Source organism: Ambystoma mexicanum, chromosome 5q (assembly GCF_040938575.1).
Source record: "Ambystoma mexicanum isolate Mex_15411 chromosome 5q, UKY_AmexF1_1, whole genome shotgun sequence".
Classification (NCBI taxonomy): Eukaryota; Metazoa; Chordata; class Amphibia; order Caudata; family Ambystomatidae; genus Ambystoma; species Ambystoma mexicanum.
This window is the reverse complement of record NC_090933.1, coordinates 238,663,622-238,686,910: the sequence shown is the minus strand read 5'-3', so window position 1 is coordinate 238,686,910 and position 23,289 is coordinate 238,663,622. Positions and strand designations below refer to the sequence as shown.

Genomic DNA, 23,289 nt, shown 5'->3' with positions numbered 1-23,289 from the left:
TACAAGCTCCTATGGGATCCTCTGCACCTTGCTCATACTTCACATGCTCGTGGTACACATTTCAGGCTGTTGCTTACTGGGGTGATCTAGGATCTACCCCTCCCCCCCCCCCCCACACCATTGTTCCTCATACTTGGCGAGATTGGGGCCAAGGATGGCGCCTGGAAAAAGCAAGAAGGACAAAGGGGTGAGGTTTTTTAGTACTTGTGTGTGTTTTATTTTTGTCTGCCATATCTTTTTGGCTCCTCGCAGCTCGTCCAGTAAACGGAATTCGACTATACTTGACCTAGCTACACCACCATCTCCCTCGAGTCACCTGCCTCCTCAATTCTCTGTATACACACTATTTCCTGATATCCAAAAGTCTTGACTAGCCAACCTAGTTCTGAGCTCACAATTTGAGGACTGGCATGTTTGTGCCGCTACCCATCCTGTGACCTGCGGTTTGTGACATATTGGAACATTTCATGCATTATTGCGTAATTTTCTCCACCAAATGCTGATGCCTAGATCTGTCTAGATCTGTCTAGCTCCAAGTTGCACCTGATTGCTCCCTGCCTTGTGACTCCCACTGCACGAGGCACATTGCATCATAGAGGAATGGAAAAAAGTGAACTGAAAGTAGCGGTCACCAGAATGGATATCCGCAACTTCAGTCTTGAGTTGCACATGCAAACCTGCCTTCACTACTCTGGCAATGCTCTGAATCTGTGGGTTTTAATGTTTGTGTCACCCAGTGATGATGCTTGTAACATCCAGAGATCTCAGCGGGCCATCATCAAGTCTTGTGTAAAGAATTGCCCTCTTCGTATTTTGTCAAGAAATGCTCCAGTCCAATAGTCTCAACGGTATGATAGCTGGGCTGATTATTGCCAACATGAAGCGGGCAGTTTATTTAGTCCTCTTACCAAGCAAGCGTGGTGCCACTTTGTGTTTTTGTTTTTTATTTTTTCGGTGCTATCAATGATTATGAAATCCATGTGTGTGGTAATCCAAAGCTATTCTTATCGGAGCCTTATTTGTATGTTGCCCTGATGCCGAAGGTAACTGGGCGCACGCAGTACTGGTAGGCTTAGGTTACAGTACAATATTGCAGGTACAATGTTTAAAATATTTACAGTTCATAATATCACATGTAGAGGCTAAGTACAATTACAGTATTTACGGAAACGGAATGGTTTCCACATGTCTTGCAAGGGAGAAGGTGTGCTTGCACTTGTGTATTTTCTTGAGTCATTTTAACTGTTGGTCTTCTGTTTGCTACGGTTTTCCCAGTTATGGATGTGGTCTGTTGGAGATCTTCAAGGCAGAAGCTCTCCTGCAACCATTTTTTTTCTATTACATGAAAAAGAGAATGAGCTTGCAATAGTCGTGTTGTATATTGCTTAAAAAATGGCAGCCGTTGTCATTGGGAAGCACTAGGCAACATTTATAGATTTCGCACAGGCTATTTTTTAACTGTCATCAGAACATTGATACCTAATTTTTACAAGGTCAGAATCAAAATGTACCCTTTTTTGTGGGGGGCGTGGGGGTGTATTTGCATTGTCTTTGTGCGCTATCCTATTCACTGGCACAAGTGAGCGGTGCACTCTTGTGGTGGGTGAGGGTGAATTGCTCGGATATGGTTAATTCTTTTTACAGGATGTATTAATGGTCCTTGGTTTTTACATAATTTCACTTAAAATGATCAACCTTTACAGCTGATTCAGCCCCCCACCCCCACTCGCCCCGGCATAAGCTGTAAAGAATACTTTTTCATGATCCCTGCCACACTTTTTATTTCTGTGACAAGTCCCCTTCCTTGCTCTAGGGACCAGCAAGGTGTTCGCTCACTCATGTGGATGGGTGCCTTCCCAGAGCGAGTGGGGGAGGATCCCCCTTGGGTTTCACCCTAGGTTTGCGCTTTGTGGCAGTAACCGGATGAATTTAGAGGGAGGGACTGAATTGTGGAGGAAGCGAGAAGACTCGCTGTGAGAACTTGATCTATAATGGAGTGGAGACAGGGTTTGTGGATCCCTCAGAAAGCCTGCAACTTCAATACCAAATCCACAGACTTGATAACAGTTGCTTTCCTTCTCTTCTGCTGTGCCCATAAATCTTTGAAACATCTCTTCCCGAGTTTTTTTTGCATTCCATGTGACTTCGGGGGCATTTGCTTTATTCTTCACTTCATGGGTGTTTTACCATCCCCCCCTACACCCCCCTCTTAAAAAAAAAAAAAAAAATGTTTTTCCTCTTTCCTACTGTCGTCTTCTCGTCTGTTTCAAAGAATTCTCCTTTTTGATAGTTTTCACAGAACATGTGGTAAGACCTGGGTGTAAAGATTCTAGCTGATCAGAAGCATGAGATTGGCTTGAGTCTGCCAGCCAATATCTGCCTAGCACATGGCCGGATAGGCCTTGGCATCGCGTATTTAAGGAGACCGCTGGCTGGAACTGTCTTGCCTGCTGCAAGGCCAGATCTTGGGTACTAAAGTACATCAGAATAGTGTGGCCTACTGACTGGTGATCACCCCAGCCACCCCTTTTCTGTCTGAAATGATCAAAAATGAAGGTGACCACTCATGCTTCCAGCCCCAGAACTCCTGAAAGAAACTGGGCTCCCCTATGCTTCGGTTCAGAGTGCCAAAAAGAACAGCCAGTGAACCCAGGGGGCAGTGTAAACGTTATGCCCCCGGGGATGTCCGTTACCAGAGCGTCCCTGCGTTAGTTTGTTGCCACTCTGCTGTAGCTCTGACAAGTGACGCAAATATCAATACATTTTCTCTGATTTTGAGGCTCATTTGAAAGAACCTTCATCAAATTCTGGTTCAGCTTTTTGGTTGTGTTGCACAGCCTCATTCTAGCGCTACATTTTCCATTCAAGGGTAAGGGTGCTTGTGTATGGCTGCACTGGTTACCATTGCTAAAAAGCTTAATCCTGAGAATTCAAATGGGGTTGTTACATTTTGTGTGGATCGTTCCCTGGGACCCCCTTCACCTATTTAGAAATGGCATGGCTCTTCCCTACCCCAGAACATGGCATCAACACTTTTAGCATGGCTACCTAGAGATAATTTGCACTATGGAATACCACGTGAATACAGAACCTAAAATGAAATCCGCAAGGCCGGTAGCCACCACAATTAAAAAGGCTGGCTAAAATGATGGGCTTGTGGGAACCGCGATTAAATGAACGAGGCCAATATTGACAACAAGTAGTAAGTAGTACAGGGCGGGTAGCAGACATGACTTGCATGGAGACGCATCGATCCGCGTCTTCTGAAGCTCCATTCAGCAAACCAGCTGGAGTTTAAATCGCTCATTATTAGAGATTTTTCAGATCGTCTGTCTTCCCCCAAAAATTCCCAGTTGTGAAATGTTTTGTATGCAAGAGAAATTGCTTGAAGGCAAATCTTTCCAGCGTCGTTGGGGTCCTCCCGTAACCTTAGTCTTGGCAGTTTGTATTTCTGCATCTCAATTGATATCTGAGTGCCCGTGAAGTTCTTATTCCTCCTCACGAGTGACGCGCGCTGCACTGAAATATGAGGAGGAAACTCAAAGGCAGATGTTCCATGTTTGTTATGCTCAGCAGTTAATTGTCATGACATGTTTTGTGGACTGCAAACGGACACGGAATACGTGGCCTTAGTTTCAGCGCCGTTTGACGTTTGCTTGCCATCTCGGAAATCCTGTTCTGGTACTGGTTTAAAACTTGAGTGAAGGAGCCGACTATTGCCTTGAATGATATGGACCGTTGCATGGTTTTAAATGCACAATTGTCGAGTTCCAAGGCGCTGTGTGAACGATATTGGGTTGCTTGAATCACACACTAGACTTGTGAATGCAAGTTGACCTTGTGAGTGCTGAAGTGCGCAAATAACTAACCCGATGACAGCTCCCGCTGTCAATGAGTAAACCAATAACCCAGGTGCTTTGCGTCATCGTTTCGGAGCAAATTCCAAGGAACCGTGGCCCCCACTGGCAATCCCCTTCGCAAAACCTCCTTTTAAATCTGCGTGGCGATTGGGTCCGTGTCCTGCCTCAGGCTGCCCGTTTCACGTAGTTGCCCATCTTGGGAACGTCATTCACATTGAGGGCCCCATTCATCTCCACACCAAGCACACTATTTTTGGTGTACCTTTATGTGGTTGTGTTGGCATAGTCTTGGCAGTTTGTAGATACATAATAACGTGACCGTATTGGCAAGCTTCAATGTTCCCAACTTGCTGCAAAGGTTGCTGGTGTCTACCATTGGATCTTACTGTCAGAAGTGGAATCAATTGGTATTTGATTAGAACGTTTTCAGGATGCAGCTACAAACCATGAGTAATGCAGGTTATATTGGACAGGGAACGGCTTAACGTGGCGGGGAGCTTGCAACTATTTCTAGATGATTTGTACTCCATTTGGAGGGGGGGTTTGCAGTGAACTTACTACTACACCTAGACCTTTTTGTATTTGGAAAAAAAGACTTGGTAAGAAAATAGCAAAATATATTTTTTTTTGGTTTTATTTTTTTACAAGTTTCATTAGCTGTCTGTTGTAATATTTTGCATTTCATAGGTGTTCAGTCCGAATTTTTTTTTCTATGAAGGCAACATTATGCATGAAACGTGTATTGTCATATATACTATGATTTAAAATAAAATCTTTATCTGACCACCAAACCCCCCTCCCCGTTTCATGTCGGAACATTTGTCCGGATGGAGATTTTGGGTGATCTTTTTATGAATGAACTGTAATTTTACATATGGTGTGAACAAGAAACACAGTCTCGGCACAGCACTTGGCTTCTGTCACAGGGTACATTGTCGCGTTGTGTGCATCTTCGTGTCTGTCTGTGCACAGTAGGCAGCGTTTTCATCTGAAGGTTTGTTGTTACTCTTGTAGGCAAGCTGTACGGGCGGGGTTCCACAGATGACAAAGGTCCAGTGCTTGCATGGCTGAACAGCATAGAAGCTTATCAAGAAACCAAACAGGTATGTTGAAACAAAATTACCGATAGGCAATTTTTCGCTTTGTCATTATTAATGTGGTTCAAAGGTTTTTACCTTAATTGTGTGAAGGTTGTAAAGTGAGTATTAGCGTCCATATCAGAGGACTTTATACACCTCCATCAGTTGCAACAATATACAAAGTAAGCCTTTTTTTTAATCTACACAGTGTAGTTATCGGGTCTGGCTAGGACGAGCTTTACTCTTTCCGTGCTATTGAAGATGGATATTGGAGTGGGGACCTGGTGCTAGTCACCTGCTCTGTCATGAATAACCATGCGAAATTTGGCAGGAGAATGCATCGGGCCAGAAGCAAGCAATGTCTCGGGTCTGCCCACGTGGCAGAGCTACAGGTTACCATGCGGTAGAGCGGGACAGTTCACTGGATGGCCCAGGAACACTTCCGAAGGGGCTCGTTCGGTGGGTAAGCAGGGAGTGCCGAGAGTTGTTCCCACTACTCCAAAGGAGCGAAGCGCCTTGGCAGGCCTTGATCTCAGAAGAAAGCAGGTGTCTGACTGGAGAGCACAGGCCAAAGCCTGCCAAAACCTTCCGTCTCAGGCGGCATTACGACTCTTTCTTTGTGTTGGAGACTTGGCTCCTTCTGTAGTTCGGTGAGAACACAGGTGATCTGCCTGGGATGGCTGCAGAGCCCCTTCTCTTATTCAAGATTAGCTTTGTGCTAAAATCGAAGACTTCGAATAGAAGATCTTCTCTCTTGCAGGCATCCCATACGTGGACCAATTGCACCCACAGTGGTCTCAGTCCTTCAGGCACTCAAGACATCCTGGCACCAGTAGTGTGGGTTGGAACAAGACAATTCCAGCCCACTTCCTGGGCACACATATGTGACGGGCAGAAGCCTGCGAAAGAGATCGGTTTTCGTGGGAGGCTGCATGCCCAAATAAGGCAAACCCGGGTTACTCGACCTGGATGAAGGCAAGGGACAAAATGGCCATGGGACAGAACAAGACTTTGTGGGGCGGCCATTTTCGGACCTGTCCATTCTTTAGCCAAACGTGGTTTAACTCTTTTAAAAAGAAGTAAAACATTATAAAAAAGTAATTGCTGCCAAAAGCTTGTCTCAGGGGCACACGTAAAATCACCCAAAAATCCTTTGAGGGTGTCTAGGGCCATAAAACAAAGGGACCTGAGTACACGGTACTGGAAGGTACATTGTGCAGTGTTAAAAAGTTACCAAGAAATGGCAACATAGTCAAATACTAAGGGGAAACCTAGTTTCCAAGTACTGACCGTCTGAATGAAGTGTTGCCCAATAACAAGTGAGCAAAAGCCCAGGGGAGTTCAGCTGAAGGCTGGGCTCCACTGGGAAAAAAGTCCGGTTAGGATAGCCACAAAAGCAAAATGTTTGGGGGTCCATAAATGGAGGGAAAAATTGCACAAGAATGGAATCTTTCCTAAGCCTCCTCTCTGGCGGCGTATGCATCAGTCCCCCACTTTGCTCTCCAGTGACGAGTTTCCTGGCACCCTGCTGCGTTGTAGTTCTCCCTGCGCCTCTCGGCCCACACTTGGGCTCCTCTTCCCCACAGAGAGCAGTTGTTGCGGCCGCGCCTCTTTCTCCCTCCCTCTACCCCCCCCCCACCCCTTGCCTAGGCATGGTTGCCAAATGCCCCTTCCTGCCACCACTCTCAGCAAGGCCCTTAAGTTTAGCACATGTTAACCCGCAGGGGGGCTGTGCTGATGCTGCCACAGATATTGCACCAGGGTCTGCCCTCCCAACCCCCATTGCCACAGCCTGCCAGTCCCGTCCCAGGGGCCTGATGTCTGACGGTCCCCTGCCTCAATCCAAGGTGTATGCTGCAGCCGAGTCACCATGCCTCGGTCCGCCCCGCCCTCACACGGCTCGCCAGACAGATGGTGTCCATGCCCCCTGGAGCGTTCACTGTCTACCCAAAAAGTCCCTCCTCACACACCTGCTGCATCCAGGGCCTCGCCCCCCACCCAGGCGTGCCCCTGTTACATTTTAAATAACTGGTTATCTGTTGCCGGTGACTTTAAATTGGGTCCCGGGCGCACTTCACCTCACCTCCTTGCCACCCAGCGGGATTCTTACTGCTGCTCCGGGGTCTTTCTCGGCTCTCAAGTGCTGCACTCCCACTCTCACTGGCGTCCTGCCGCTCATCATGACTCTGAAGTGTTACCACAAGTAGTCACCCCTGCTGCTGGCATTCGCCACCGGGGCTCCAGGCTCACCTGCTCTCATATCCCGCCATCACCAGGATATTCGTTACATGCCATTGCAGCTCCGGCAGAAAATGTGCTCAGCCACTCTCTGCAGGCAGTCTCCGTTATGGGCAACCCTGCAGCCAGTGCTGTTTTCAGGCTCCCGCCACAGCAGCACTATCCAACCGCCCCATAAATCCCCCGGTGTCTATGCTTCTGCCTATGGGCTCAGCGCACTCGCAGCACCAAGCAATATAACGGCCCCAGCATGGTTGTCTCTTCCGCTTCTCGGCCTGCGTCTTCTCCAAGATTGCAACGTGTGAGCACCTTCCCCTGCACTTTCCGGTAACTGGAGCCAGTTAACATCCGTATCAATCGGGATGTTTAACAGGATACATTCGACCTCTTGGAGTGCCGAAGACCTATACGTCCACTTGCTGATGCTCCGCAGTGCCCCCAGGGTTAATGCATCTTGATGTTTGACAACTCTGACTAGATCTTGAAAGCTCTCTGCATCTAAATATTTTCCCTGTCCTCTTTATATTGATGGATGTTAAATAAAAAGCTGTGTCGACCACGCTCCAATGCATCCCGAGCTCAGCCTGCCTTTCTTGTAAAAGTGGCCGCCATCGCGACCATACAGTTCTCTGCAGCGTGCGTCGGATGCAAAACTAAGCATCACGAGATCTTAAAGTGCAGCACTTTCAATTTCCTATAGACATGCGTGAGAAGGCAATCCGGTCTCGTCTCTTTCCCCCTTTGGATTCTCGGACTCTTATTTTTTTGTTTCATTTGCCATTTAAAATGTAGCATAACTACAAGTCCGGAATTCGGATGGCCTTCTCGCACATGGCCGCAGGAAAGTGCTGTGAGCCACAACTGTGTATCCACTACATTTGATTTTCCAGTCCGACTAACCTTGCTAAGCTGATGGTGGCCCAAACAACTCCGAAGTTAGTGGTGAAACTCAGAAGATTCACATTCGCCCCTCCCTCCCCCCCTCCAAACAAGGTCAGTTATCGAGAATGACACATTGTTGATGAGATATTAAAAGGCCACAGTCTGTATTAGTTTCGGACACTCATTTTTCAGGCGATAATTTGCGTTGAGAATTCTACAAGTTGATTAACCACACTAGCAATGTTAATAGCTTCCCGTTGAAATGTTTCACTTCTGAGCAAGTTGTTCCCGGTCAGTATAGAATCTCTCGGGTGCATTTTACTTTTTCCGACTCTACCTGACCCATTTGTCAGTCATTGCTTTTGGCTGCCTCCTCTTCTATAGCTGCACTGCCGTCACGTTCTGCCTGAGCCCCCTGGGTATGGTAAATGCAGCACCCCACCCACCGGGCTGAGACCATGTCCCAACACCTATTTGCAACCGGAAATCTCCAGTGGTCCCCCTACCCCCCCCCCCCCCTGTTCCAACAAGATCAGGTAGTTACTGGCTTCAGATAGTTGGACATCGTTCTGGCAAAAAATTGCCTGTATCTCGTAAGTTTAATAAACCCTTTGACTTTGTGTATTTTTCCAATGCCACGTCCAAATGACGCTTCAGAGCAACTTCCATGTGTGTCCTTGCCCCTTCCTCACTATTCTGTGTGTGATTTCGGGCCAAATAAAATGTATATTCCCCACGATGGAGGCTATTGTCGTTTGAGTTTTTTTTAATTTTTTTTTGGGGGGGGGGGGGGGATAGTGAACCTCTGCCAAGATCTGTCGGGTCGTTACACCCCAGATGGATTACAACTGTGTGGGGCAGGCTGCCCTGCTTGCATTTAACTTTCTGTCCCCAATAGTGCATCCCATTTCCTTCCAGGGCCACCCCATCGTGTAATCTTAGTTTCCCTGAAACTGCTGCTTCGACCTCCAGGGAGCCTTATAGGCTAGGTTCCGCTCTAACCATATACGAATGTCCAAACGCCCAAATGCATGGAATTTATGAGGACGAAATAAAAGGGGGCGGGGGCGTGACGGCTTTCAGTTCTGGTCACATGACTTCACTCACACCACGACTGCCGCTGATTTGTCACGCAATAAATAAGGCGGCAACGTGTGTTGTGTCCTTCATCAAATTGTACCAGCAATTCTAGTTGTCAAATGGGAATCAATTATTCAGTGTAAATCCGGCTTGCAGATATCTGGATGGATATATAATTTGTACCCATTTGATTTCCAGCGGCCAAGCTTTTTTTATGTCCTGTCAGTCAAAGCACCCAAATACGCTCTCGTTGCAGCCCCTACTCTAAAGAGTGGGGTGCAAACTCTACCTCCAATCCTGCCACTGACAAAGTAGATGCTAGCACCTATTTTTTAATTGGGAGAGCGTGAGAGGGAGCCCATCCAGTTGTTGGAACAGGTAGACCTCCCCTTCCGGTTAAATCTGCATGAAGTGGGCCAGCTTTCTCACTGGGCAATAATAGTCGTCCCCCAGGGAGGCCAAGTGTAGAACTATTTGAACAGAACATTACACAGAGAGAGGGGGCTGGTTAAAATGTGTAACATCCCGGCCGCAAACAATACTTATCACACAAAGTTGCACACTTAAAATTTTCGGTTAAGTGGTGGTCAGCACACTTTACGGATATGAATCACTAAATTCATTATTTTATTTTTCTAAAAATGCATTGCAAAAATATATTGTGATATTGCCATTCTCTGCACATAACAATACATTCATCAATGTAAAACCAGCATGAATGCTTTCAGAAAATGTTTTAAAAAAAGAAACACATTTTAACGCCAGTCTTTAAAGGTATGGTGGAAATGCTGACATGTTTCATGTTCTTGCTTTATTTTGAACAATTCATTGGGGCAACCGCTTGTTGAAGAAAATGGCATTTGAGGATTTGTTTATGTATAACGAGACTCTCTTCAGTCCCGTATTTTGCAGCGTTAAACTTCCAAACTTCCTAACAGAATAGCTGAGCATTCACCTGTAATGCTCTGCCTTAATGCAGTGAGTTACAGACCTCAGTTCTTGTGTTGGGAGTTTAAAACGTTTACTCCTCTGCAGGCTTCTGTCCAATGGTGAAACTCTATCTGCATCTGGGACTCCAGACTCTCCTTTTGCAAGCTCAGCTCATGTAAAGTGTGCTGACTATTTACGCCAAATTTAAATGGCGACTGTGTGTGATGAGTAAGAACTATTTGAACAGTACAGCTTTCAAAAGAAGGGTCATGCAGCATGAAGGTTGGTGGTCTGCTCAGCCAGCCTAATTGTCAGCAGCACTGCTGATTCCTGCATCTCTGGCTGTAGGTGCCTACAAACCAAATGTGATGTTTGGTGAATAAGAGTCCGCGTTGGGTGTTATTTACAGCGCCTGCCCTTCCTCGGGGTAATTTACACCCACATCCTGCAACTGCTGGGCTGACCTACAGCTCCCAGGGCAGTGCATTGTCATAAGTACATCATCTTATAGATGTGTCCAGACCTGCTAGCTCATTTGTCAACCCCCACATAGCTTCACTGATAAGAATACACTCCCTCCCCTTCTCCCTGCGCCCCTTGCTGGCGCTGCCTACCCTGCTGTAATTACTAGTGTGGATCAGATAAGAGGCCTCATTTGAGGGGTAAGAAAGGGGAACTAGCCTCCTTTACCGGTCAAACATAGACAAAGTAGTCAATGACTTGTCATTCTATCAAATCTAGTTTTATTACAGTAACTGAACATTTGACAGTGTGCATGCTTTAAATAACCATGGACTTCTTTCAGCCTTTTTTTTTTTTTTTTCTCTTAATAGTAGATTTTCGCTTCATCATTTGTAAACCTTAATTGAGTCTTCATGTGATTCCCTTGTCTTGTCACATATCGTGGTCATTTTTAAAACCATGCTAATTGCATGCAGTGGACCACCAACACACACTTGCACTAAATGTTCCCGGTCCCCTGCATGCAAAGCAGTGGGATTTTATTGTACAGATATAGTTATACACAAATGTAGTAATAAGACAATGCATTACTTACCGTAAAAGCATTTCTGATGGTTGTATCTGCTTAGATTCACATGCTGTGCATAGTCTGAGATCCAGTGGTCACTGCGGAGTATTGCATTTTGTTTTTCGTAGTCGAAAAGGGGACGTCGACAAGGCGTGTCTGTAACACTATCCCTATAGTGACGTGCATTGTACCCACAATCCCTCGCGCGTCGAAGTCCCTCTGTTTGTATTTTTTCTGCGCTGAGGGAGCCTATTAGACGTGAGTGAATACAGAAAAGAGAGAAAGGTAAGGATGTCTATGTTCCTTCCATCCAAGCGGGGAGGAAGGGTGGGCACATGTGAATCTAAGCAGATACAACCATCAGAAATGCTTTTACGGTAAGTAATGCATTGTCTTCTGATGTTTGTTAATCTGCTTAGAATCACATGCTGTGCATAGATTAGCGAGCAGTACCCGGAGTTGGAGGTGGGTTGTGAGAAGGAACAGTAGAAAATAGATGTATTAACACTGCTAGCCCCACCTGGGAATCAGATCTAGAGTGGGCATCTAGTCAGTAGTGTTTTGAAAACGTGTGTACAGAACTCCAGGTTGTCGCTTTGCAAATGGACTCCAGAGGGACATTTGCAATGAAAGCTATGGAAGCCCCAGTGCCTTGAGTAGAATGTGCTCTTGGCTTGAAGGGTAGTTCTCTCTTAGCAAGAGTGTAACAGAGTGATGCATTGGACAATCCATCTAGATATAGTGGATTTTGAAACTGCATCTTCTTCTCTTCCTGCTGCCACTGACACAAAGAACTGATTAGTCTTTCTCAGAGGTCTAGTTCTTTTCATGTAAAACATGACAGCCCTGCGTACATCTAGTGTATGCAGGCTCTTTTCTCCCAAACTTGAAGGGTTCTGAAAGAACGTTGGTAGTTCTATTGATTGGTTGACATGGAATTTAGAAATTAATTTTGGTGCAAACCTAGGATGTGTGCGTAGAACCACCTTATCCTTGTGAACTGTTACAAAGGGGTCTAGTATAGAGAGTGCTTGTAGTTCACTCTCTCTCCTAATGGAGGTGATGGCTATTAAGAAAGCAGTTTTAAGAGGTTCTTAAGGGATGCTTTGTGCATGGGTTCAAAGGGTGAGCCCATAAGCCTAGTAAGTAACACAAATGGGTCCCATCCGGAAGCTGGGTTAGCTATAGGAGGGTGTATTCTCTTTACTCCCTCCATGAAGGCCTTAATAACTGGGCTTTCCACCATGACACTTTGTGTTGAGAAGTGGTGTATGCAGAAAGTGCAGCTAGATGAACTTTAATGGAATTACCAGACCTGAGTCTAATAAGCGAGTCAGGTAAAGAACAATCTGTGTGGGAGAGCAGTCAACTGGGTTGATGATCTTATCTCTACACCAGATGACGAATCTTTTCCATTTGCTGGAATAGCAGTAACGAGTGTTAGGTTTTCTAGCCTCCTTAAGAATGTCCATGCATCTTTGAGGGAGTTGTAAATGTCCAAATTCTATGACCTCAGGAGCCAGGCTGCTAAGTTCATGGTCTGTGGGCATGGGTGTAGTGGTCTGCCCTTGTCCTGTGACAGCATGTTGAACGGGCAGGGAAGTTTCACTGGAGGAGATAGAGGCATTTCCATCAAGTGAGCGAACCATGGCTGCCGCGCCCACATAGGAGCCACTAGTATCATGGTAACTGGTTCCTGGTGCATCTTGTGCACTATCGAGTTGAGAAGGGCACTCTTGGGGGGGGGGGGGGGAGGGAGCGTAAACAAATTTCCCTGACCATGGTATCGATAGACCGTTCCACTTGGATTGGTTCTGTGGGTACCTGGAGGCGCAATCTTGGCATTGGGAGTTCTCCAGAGTTGCGAACAGATCTATTTCTGGGAATCCCCATTGTGTGAAGAAGTCAAAGACGATGTCTTCTTGTAACCGCCATTCGTACTCTGTGCGCAGAGGGAAGTCTCTGCTGAGTTCGTCTGCCAGCAGATTGAGTTCCCCTGGTACATGTTGTGACAACAGGAGCATGTTGTGTTTGAGAGCCCACTTCCAGATGTTCTGGGACAGCTTGGACAGTCCTGGAGAGTGAGTGCCCCCTTGCTTGTTCAGATAGTACATGGCTGTGGTGTTGTCTGTGAGGACCATCACTGTCTTCCCTTGCAGGTGTTCCTGGAAAGCCTTCAGTGCTTTGAAGACCGCTAGCAGTTCCAGCAAGTTTGTGTTTGGACGCTACGCTCGGAGTCCAAACTGCTAGTGCAGTCTGATGGGATAGGTGAGCCCCCCCCATCCTGTGAGGGATGCGTCTGTGGTTAGAGTGGCCTCCACGGCGGGGTGGCAAATGATTTCCCTATTACAAGGTTTTCCTTCGACCACCACCGTAGCGAGAGAACCAAGGCCTGCAAGACAACCACTAGATTGTCTCATTGTCCGCTGGCCTGATACCACTGGCTGTTGTGCATTGGGCGCATGCGCAGTCGCGCGCGAGTTACCAAATATATACATGACGCCATCATTCCTAGCAAACGCATTGCTTTGCGCACCGTCGCCTCTCGACCGGCCACATATTGAGGGATCTGAAACAGCATATTTTGGACCCTCTCGTTGGAGGGGAAGACAAGGCCGTCCTTTGTTCGAATTAGAGCCCCTAGGAATTGTTTGATCTGGCTGGGGTCTAGGCTGGACTTCTTCTCGTTGATGGAGAAGCCCAGTTGGAACAAAAGGTCTACAGTCTTCTGGGTATTTGAGAAGCATGTTTCGTAAGAATCCCCTGCTACGAGCCAATCGTCAAGGTAAGGGTGTACTGGGATGGACAACCTGCGCAGGTGGGCTGCTGCCACTGCCAGTACCTTCGTGAATACCCTTGGCGCTGACGCTATGCCGAAGGGTAGCACTCTGAACTGGTAGTGTTTGCCCTCTATCATGAACCTGAGGTATTTTCTGTGCGCTGGCAACATTTAAAATATGAAGGTATGCATCTTTCATGTCCAGTGTTGTCATGTAATCTCCCTGCGAAAGTAGGGGGATTACTTCCTGTAGGGTCACCACGCAAAATTTTTGAGGTTTGACAAATTTGTTCACGGGGCGCAGATCTAGTACAGGGCGCATGGTTAAGTTCTTTTTTGAGTACAAGGAAGTACGCTGAATAAATACCTTCCGTTACTTGTGATAGAGGCATAACCTCTTGCTCCTTTTAGTAGCAGTAGTTCCACTTCTTGAAGAAGAATGGCGAGGTGTTCTGATGACAGGCGTCGTCCCCTTGGGGGTCTGTACTTGGGGGACCGACTGAATTCTATACAGTACCCGTGGGCTATAGTTGACAATACCCATCGGTCTGATGTTCTTCCCTCCCATGCTGGTAGGAAAGATGTTAACCGGCCCCCGACCGGTGATGCATGGGAGGGGACCCGGATCTTCGGGTCATTTGGTGGTGTTAGCCGGGGAACCTCTGTGAGTGGGGCCCCGACCCCTGCCCTTGCCACGGCACTGTCCTCTTTGCGTGTACTGGCCACTGGTTCCCTGAGTAGAGGACCAGTTGCCTGAAGTGTACTGCTGCTGTTGTTGTTGCCCTCGCCCTCGAAAAAAGCGTTTGTTGCCAAATCCTCGCTTATTGGGAGGCCTTGAGATTTGGTCTAAGGTCTTGAGGTTGTCAAACTCTTTCTTTGCAGTCTCCAGTGCGTCGTCCACTGCCTTCCTGTTAGTGACTCCAATTCAGCACTCCAACTAAGTCAATGCCTAGTCTGGGATGCCCAAGGGAAGCCCTTATTTATATATTTTTATGACAAGTTCATAAATCTGAATGATAAACCCTTGTATAACGCCCCTCTCTTTGAATCCCCCTGACCTCACTGAGCCAAGAAGTAGGTTTGTTTTGCAAATTAAAAGATTTATTTGAAAAATTAAACAATATATATATATCACACTTTTATGAATGAAATTAATATTTGATAGCACACTTATGAATAATGTTGATCAACAATGGGTAATGTTACAATTGCACACTCTTTTCAATCAGTGAGGAGTTAGTATAGAAAGGATAAGGTAGCAGAGAATACTTTATGGTTTCAAGGAAAAGCAATGATGGAAAGAATGCAGCACAGAAATAAACTGATATGGTTTCAACAAGAGATAATATGATCTCTTTTCCTTGTGGCAATTCACTCCCCCCTATGCAATATAAAGAGATGGAAAAGTGGACACAGTTTTCAGGAATGCAAACAAAATGCAATACAAATTCCAGTTTGCCCTTAGCAAGCCTAGAGCAACCGGTATGCTTTTAAACAGTCAAAAATACTATTAAATGTGATTTGCAATGAAGTGAAAAATATGCTAACAATGATTTTAATTCCCTATAGGAGATTCAGGGTAGGTGACAGCTACTTTGAATTAGTTCAGGTCAACGCTAGCAATTATTCAGGAATGATTATCGGATTGAAAACGAATTTCAGCAGCTGCAAGCAAAAGACAGCTATTTTTGACAGGTGGAGGAATTGAGTCAAATTGCAATTCGCGGCACTTTTTCCCCGAGTGCGTCGATCGCGATTACGGAAAAACTGTCATTCTGGGGTTGTTGGAAAGCTTAGGATCTTAGCTTTAAAATGAAAGTAAATCTCGCTTCTAGGACGTGTGGTTCAAAAGATATGGACAATTTAATGGAGGTAGATTCTCCGAAATAAAGTAAGGTTCAAATGACAAATTCCATTTTCACAGGTTTGAAATCACAGAATGGACACACTATTTCTATGATGCAGTTCTAGATAGGTGGAAATGGTTTGAATTGGATTATTTTAAACTAAGAGATTGGTTTTGCACAGTTCTGGCTGGATACTCGCACTATAAATTTGAAAATAGGCCGTCAAGATCTGGTCAACAGGTGTAGACTGGTTCTGAAGTCACAGCTATCTGGGTCAGCTCTGCTCTGCTGGTCTGGATCTCTGGTTCTGGCAAAAGTTCTTGGCACTGCACAGCGGTCTGGTCTGCGGCTCTGGATACCGCACTGCTCTCTGGGTCTGGTTCTGGCAAAAGTTCTTGGCAAAGAGCAGAAACAGCACAGCCCGGCTGTTTTATTCTGATGTGCCCCTTGGATGTCTGGGGTAAAATCAGTTTGCAAGATTGTAAGGCCAGCTGAGAATACTTTTAGCTTGCAGTAGGCCTTCTGCTTCAAAGTTCTGGAGTCTTAAGTTCTAGATATGGTCCTTTTGGATATTGTCTGGTCCGGCAAAGTGCTTCGTCCTAACACCTCTTAAAATGTGCACAGAAAAATCACGGGAATAATGATATTATTTATATACTTTTGACAATTTCGTACTATGAATTATCCATCTTTTAAAAATTATGCTCTGGCACAGATGGGCGTGTTTAGGTCCCAAAGCACATGGGGGGAGAGAGGGGGGGAATTCCTTGTTCGTCCCCGCCTCCAAGATCAGCTGGCTCACAGAGGCAGTGCCCCTCCCAGTTCCTTCCAAGTGGAAGCCATTTACGACCCCCTGATTTAGCAATTGCTTTGAGGCAAGGGAAGTTCATTGTTCTGTTTCCCTGCAGTCCCAGGTACCCTTCCCCTGATTCAATCAGAGAGGGGTGATCCCCTTTTGGTGGGGGCAGCAGAAGGTTTCCCATGGACAGAGGCCTCTTGAACTTTTAAATCAGACTGCCTTCTGGTATAGGGCCTAGGAACAGTAGGTGTGAAGAATTCTCATTGACCAGCAAGGCTTTGAAGTCCCAGCTGACTCGGGTTCCTTTTCAGCTCCTGAAATACAGGTCTCCTGTCAGAGTTTAAATTGCTAGCACCGGTCAGTGTCAAACACCGGTACTGCACCCATTTTTTTGGCAGCTGTCTTGAATTAATGCATTTCAAAAAGGGGATTTTACTTGATGGCATATGATCCTTCATAACATTGTATTGATGTGGGTTTTGCAGTAGAGTAATGTAGAACACCCAACCAGAAGTTGGATTTTTTGTTTGGTGGTTTTGTGCCCATGATTTTAGCAATTTTTGACATCAATAAAAACGGATTTTGAACAGCACCATATTCCTTTGCACTGGTTTCGCTCTGTGTGCAGCCAAAGGATAGGGTCTGGTAATGGTCTCCTGTATTAACTATCTTGCAATGTTTGAAATATGCATTTTGAGCTTGAATTCAGAGAAACAAAGGTGATTTCAAAGCGCTTTTTGAGCTAACAGGCACTGCTGTCTTTCCTTTGGCACCACATTTCACTCATGGCGCTTCTGGCCCATCATGCTCGCACTGGTGGGTGGCAGGTCAGGCGACCCTTTTGGTGTGTGCAAAACTGTGCGGTTTTCCAGGATTCTGGCGCAAATGTGGGCTTTTTCGGCCATCTTGGATTTTCTAAGCCCACAGCACCAAATGTTGCAGCATAATAACTCGAACATGGGTCAATACACCTGACATTCCCAAAGAGGTTAGGCTCCTCTATTGGTTTGTTAATGAGTGACGCCTGTGTTTCTGGCTTAAAACCAGAATTGCAGAGCCAGACATGACGCCTCAGAAGAATTCCCTGCACTAAGGAACGGCCAGCCGTTTCTGCAGCATCAAGAGTGTTTTTAATGATGCTATGGTCAACCAGAGTTCCTTCTGTTACTGTGGCCAGTAAGCGAGTACTTAAGGGCTCAGGAACTTCCTCGAGGTCTTGCCGTAATTTTCCCCATTGGGCATCAGCATAACTTGCCAGTAGTGTATTATTATTGGCAATTCTGGATGAAAAAGCTGCCGAGGGTGTAATTCTCTTACCCAGGGCATAGAGCTTCTTTCCTTCCTTGTCTGGGGGTGCTTTGCTGGTTGACAGCGGAACCCCTGCTCTTTTCCTTGTGGTAGTCTGACTGAGAGGGAGTAAACCATTTGTCAATTCTGGGATTGACCCCTCTTACCAGTGCAGGTGTGGACAGCGATGGAGTAATTCGTCTATTAACTGAGGTGAGGAGGGGAATGGTTTGACTAGTGGGAGGTTTTTCTTAATGATCTCTTCCACAAAATCAGCATCCGGGGTAATTTCACCAGTTTCAATCTCAAAATGCGCTTCTGCCTTTCGAAGTAGAGCATTGAAGGTGGGTTGATCATCTATTGGTGATGGATTCCTGACCGGTGTGGTCTGAGGAGAGGGAAGGTTTAAGATGTCAGGGTCTGTAGACTCTGTTGGTGACTGCCAGGGCTGTGAGCCACCTTCATCTGGGTCTTCCTCGAAGCCCCCCCCCCCCCCACTCATGTCAGTGTTTTCCTCAAAACCGTCTTCTGTTCCTAGGTTTTGTTGGTCTTCAGTATTTAAGAACTCCTCATCTTCCTGGAAGTGAGTCTTCTTCAGTGAGGTCATAAGTATTCATGTCCTCTTGGAGGGGGTTAAATAATCTAGGATATTTAGCCCTAGGGTCCTGAAGCACCTCCCTTGGTCTCTTAGGTGTTATTTTCAGGAGTGGACATAAATCTGTCCAGCTTGTCCATACATGACTGGAATCTCTCAACAGTCCAGTATGGTAACCAGAACGGTCTGGAGGCGAAAAAGGAGGTCCCTCTGCCTCTATCCATCTAAGTCTGTCCCATAACGTCGAGGATAAGGTCCCTTCGCCTTCTGAGAAACCTTCTTGCAGGCTAGGGCCTTCTTTCGACGGCGGGCGCGGTCCCTGCCTTCCTTCCGGCATCCTCGGCGCTTCCCTGGCCTTGTGAGCGGTTTTCGGTGTGTCACTAGCCGTCCGTTTCTGGCCGTCCTTGGAAACTATATGCGCCAAGCTCTCGACAATTAGTTTCTCCGAGGATTCGTCTGGTGTCGTACTGGGCGGTGCCGAGTCTTTTTCGGCGACGATAGCGCTCTTACGCGGCGCGTTGCCTGATGTTTTGGTGGTAGTGCCCTTGTCTGCAGGTAGCCCAGTTGCAGTGGCGGGGAGGTCTTGCGACCCGGTCGGTGGAGGTCGCCGGTAGGCCCGGCGTCCCCGTTGGCGCTAGCTGTCTTCGACGAAGACGTGTCGTCGGTTGTGTGCTTATGTTTGTGTTTTCTGTGTTCGTCAGTGTCGCCGGGGTGTTCATCCCCATAAGCAGGGCGTGAGCCAAGCTTGTCGGGGCCGGGGACAGACGACTAGGAGCGGGAACGCTCCCTAGAGAGGTCTACAACCTCTGAAGCGGAGGTCGGGTTATCACTATCCTCGTCACACTCGGCGGCGGCGGGTGAGGAATAAGACCTACACATGGCATAGGCTGCCCACCTTTTGACCCTGCTGTCCTTTAAAGTCTTAGGCTTAAGAAGCTTACAGGCCGCACAGCCGTCCTCTTTGTGGTTGAGGGGCAAGCAACGGTTACACAGTTTGTGCTTGTCTTTCCAAGTGAATTTGCCCTTTCAGCGTGGACAAAATCTAAAGGGAGTCCTCTCCATAGCTGAGGATACAGTTAAACGTGATAACGACCCCGAAGGAAAGGGAGTGTAAAGAGAAGGGACATTTCTGAGAATGCCTAACAACCCCACTCTCCCTACTGTCTTAGGCCGGCGAGGCCAGGCCACGTGTTCGGCAGCGCCGAAGGATCTCCTCCGTCGAAGTCACCGCCATCGAAGTTCTTATTCGGCGGTGAAATAGCTTCTCAGCTACGACGTCGAAGGAGTGTTCTAATGTATATGTTCTTAAATAACGACCAAAGGGTCGAGTAAATGTCTTTGCAATTTCTCTCGGAGGTCCGTGTAAAGGCGACCAATATCTGGGTGGAAGAAAACAATCTGAGGGACCTCGACACGTGAGGGATTGTGGGTACAATGCAAGTAACTATAGGGATAGTGTTACAGACCCGCCTTGTCGATGTCCCCTTTTCAACTACGAAAAACAAAATGCAATACTCCGCAGTGACCACTGGATGTCAGACTATGCACAGCATGTGATTCTAAGCAGATTAACAAACATCAGAATCGCATATATGCTATATTGTACTTTTAGGCACCGGATCCTGAGGTTACCCCTTCTGGCCCGTGCGCCTTATTTGTCCCACGACTGTGTGTGGTCATCGTACGGTGTCCTGATTTTTCTTGTTTGTTCACTCCCTTTTCAAGGGTGGGAGGGTTTTTTTCGGAAAAGGAAAATGTTCAGTGTACTGGCTTGTGTTTGGGTACCCGTGCAGGATCCCAAACGATCTGTCATTCTGCTGAAATGCAGATTCTTATATAGGACCAGGAGCTAGCCTTGCTTCTTGTGGGGGCTGTGAGGCCAACCCCCAGGCCGACGAGGCGCTGACTGTCAGAGCACCCTAAAGTGCCACCTGGCTCCCTGGCTTTCCTGGGTGCTTAGTACCCGCTTGTGAAGGAAGGGCGAGGTGCTGTTTCACACTTCGCCCTTCCTTCGTGCCCTGACACGTTGCGACTCGCCTGGCTGGGGAGAGGGGAGGCAGCCCTCTTTGCGTGTTGCTGCCCCTCTCCCCCCTGCCCAGCTGCCATGGGACACCAGTTACCAGGACGTGCTTGGTGCCTGGCAGCGCTGCCCATAACCGGTGGACCCATATGCAGACAGCAATCTCCTTTTGTTGGGGGGGGTGTCTGTGGATGCAATTGCCCATCCTATTTCCCCCCCGCCCCCCCCCCCCCCCGCCCCCTCAACCCCCCAATATTGGACCACACGTTTTAGTGTTGGCAATTAAAAGGCTGTGGGATTTTATTGTACAGATGGTTATAAACAAATGTAGTAATAATCACATATATGGTGTATATAGTACTTTTGGGCACCGGGTCCTGAGGTTATCCTCTCTGGTCCGTGCCACCACACCTGGGCTGGTTACCGGCTGTCCAGCTTCCCCCAAAAGTGTCTAGGTTAGTGGCAGCCTCTGGTAGCTAGTTGCTCTGTTATTTGCCCGTGAAAATGTTCCATCCCTAAACCAGCTAGGTACCAGCTAGGTGGGTCCCGTCCTTGTGGAACTGGTCCGGGATGCCCAGAATTATGGCAGTGTGTTTTATGAAACCCAGTCCCCTGGATAAACAGAATTTTTTCCAATTCCCCTGTTCAGCTTTCTTCTGGCTGTCCACTGATTTGTAACAAATGGTTGCTAGCCATGTTTTCCTAGTCAGGATGGCGGAGTAGTACATTTCTGTGTTCCTCCAGTTGTGGGCGATGCCAGCCAGTGAGGTGCATGTCTCCTCATATAGCTTTTGCCTCCCCGTGGTTACCAGATTGTTGCCCCCAGGTGAATGATGAGAAATTCCGGCTGGTCCCTGTAGACGGCCAGGTTGGCTAGTTCTTGTGTATTTCCGGCCAGTGGAGGCCTCTGTAGCCCCACCATGATGCGATTGTGTTGCTAAAGGCAGGCCCCTCCCTTTTGTTTCTTCGGCCCATCGCCCGGTCCTGAATACGAACGAGTGCCCGACTATCCAGGCTGATTTTAGCGGTGCGTCCTGATCTGTTGTTTGGTGCTAGGGGAGGGTGGGGGGAGGTGGAAGAAAAACTATATTAGCTCAGGTCTGATGTATTTTCTGAAGCCGTCTGACTTCCACCTGCCAATTTTCTTTACCTGCTGCACGCCCATGCCACCCTGAAATGTGGTGGTAGCTGCCCCAATTCTAATGGAATGGGTGCCAAACTCTTTTGGATCCAAACCTGCTTTGCTAATGGTTTTCATCAAGACCCCTTTGAATTGGTAGTGGCTCAGCGTGGAGGTGTCCCTGAGTATTAGGAATCCTCCCTACTTCACCCGCTCCCCCCCCCCACCTCCCACCACCCTAACTTTGGGGCGTTGCATGCAAAATGTTTGTTATACATACTGGGCAGTTGGCTAAATCATCTATGCAGCAGATGTTTATTACTCTTTTCGCCCCAGTTTTTGACCGCTGTAATTCGATGGTGACACTATCCCCCCCTTAGTCTGGTTTCCATCATGCCTAAACCATTGCTGGCTTTTGTGCTCGATGCTATGAGATCTCCTACGTGGAATGCCCCGAAATATGCAAGGGAGAAAGCGGTCTTAAATAATAGTGTCTCATATGGGTGGGAGCATATGCCATCTAGTAAACTTGTTATCTTGACCAGTTTCTCAAAATCTAGCGGGTGTTGCGTGTCTATTTGGGGTCCTTCTACCTTGCCCCAACCTTCAAATGCATATGTAATTAAAGCGCTTCGTGTGGGGTCTGAGTCCCCTTGAAGCTTTGAGAAATAAGATATTGCCACTAGGTGTCTTTTTGCCCAATCTCTTTTAAAGCCTTGATCGTGAGCCCACTTTTTATGTCTTTATCGTTATTAGTTCGACATGATTCTGGCCTGTTACTTTAAAAACTGTTTGCAAGCACTTATTGCGCTGTGGTGTTGCTTGCTAACGATTTCTTTGCCATTTCTACTAGGAACCCTGTGTCAGGGCTTGTGTTTTCTGTAGGCAGAACGCTGCTGGCACCCGTGGTTGAGGTGCCTGGTTGAAGTTGTGCATTCCGGCCCCCACCGTTCAGCGTTGGCGTTGATGCAAATTTTTCTAGTATCGCCCAGCAGTCTCCTGGGATCGATGTCCTCTCTTCCTGGGCGTGAGGTGCTAGCTCTTGAAATTTCATCCACTGAAAGCGAGATAAAGTGTCTGTAATGTTGTTATCTGCTCCTACGATGTGCTTTGCCCTGACAACAATGTTTTCTGCAAGAGTAATTATCATGATAGCTCTTAGGACTTCGAGCACCAACTGGCATTTGGTTGTTCTCTTATTGATAATTCCTACCACAGCCATGTTGTCAGACCAAGCGGCGAGTTCGGTGTTTGCTAGGTGCCTGCCCCAGAGCTAGCCAGATGTGTAGAATTTCTAACAGGGTGATGTTTTTGGTCCACCCGGCTGCATGCAATGCATCGGGCCATTGACCTGCTACCCATTCTGTATCTAACAAAGCCCCAAAACCTTTGCTCCCTGCTGCATCTGTGTAAATGACCCTTTCGGCCCCTGAGTTCAGTGGCGTTCGCCACATTGTGGTTCTGTTGAAATTTGTGAGGAAATGTTCCCAGACTTTCAAATCTTTTTTTACGTCTTCCCCAATCTGATATGCAAATGTATTTTTTTGCGTGTTTTTGTTTTAAATTCGAGACTCCTGGAGAATACTCTCTCTTGCGGTATTATCCTGGATGCAAAGTTTAAACTGCCGGCCAGGGATTGTATTTCCTTGACTGTGCCTTTGTCCTTTCTACTTAAGGTCTAGCCCTGCGGTGGTGTCTTTCTACCCCTAAGAAAATTATTTTTGTGGATGGATTGGTCGTTTT

At 47.1% G+C, this 23,289-nt stretch overlaps 1 protein-coding gene across 1 annotated transcript in view; it reads left to right on the top strand.

Annotated features, from left to right (window-relative positions):
* LOC138497348 (cytosolic non-specific dipeptidase-like) overlaps nt 1–23,289 on the top strand; it is a 204,307-nt gene that overhangs the window by 25,848 nt on the left and 155,170 nt on the right. Inside the window, exon 4 of the mRNA XM_069620748.1 lies at nt 4,875–4,963. Within this exon, the coding sequence (XP_069476849.1) occupies nt 4,875–4,963 (89 nt within the window). The remainder of the gene's footprint in view (nt 1–4,874; nt 4,964–23,289) is intronic.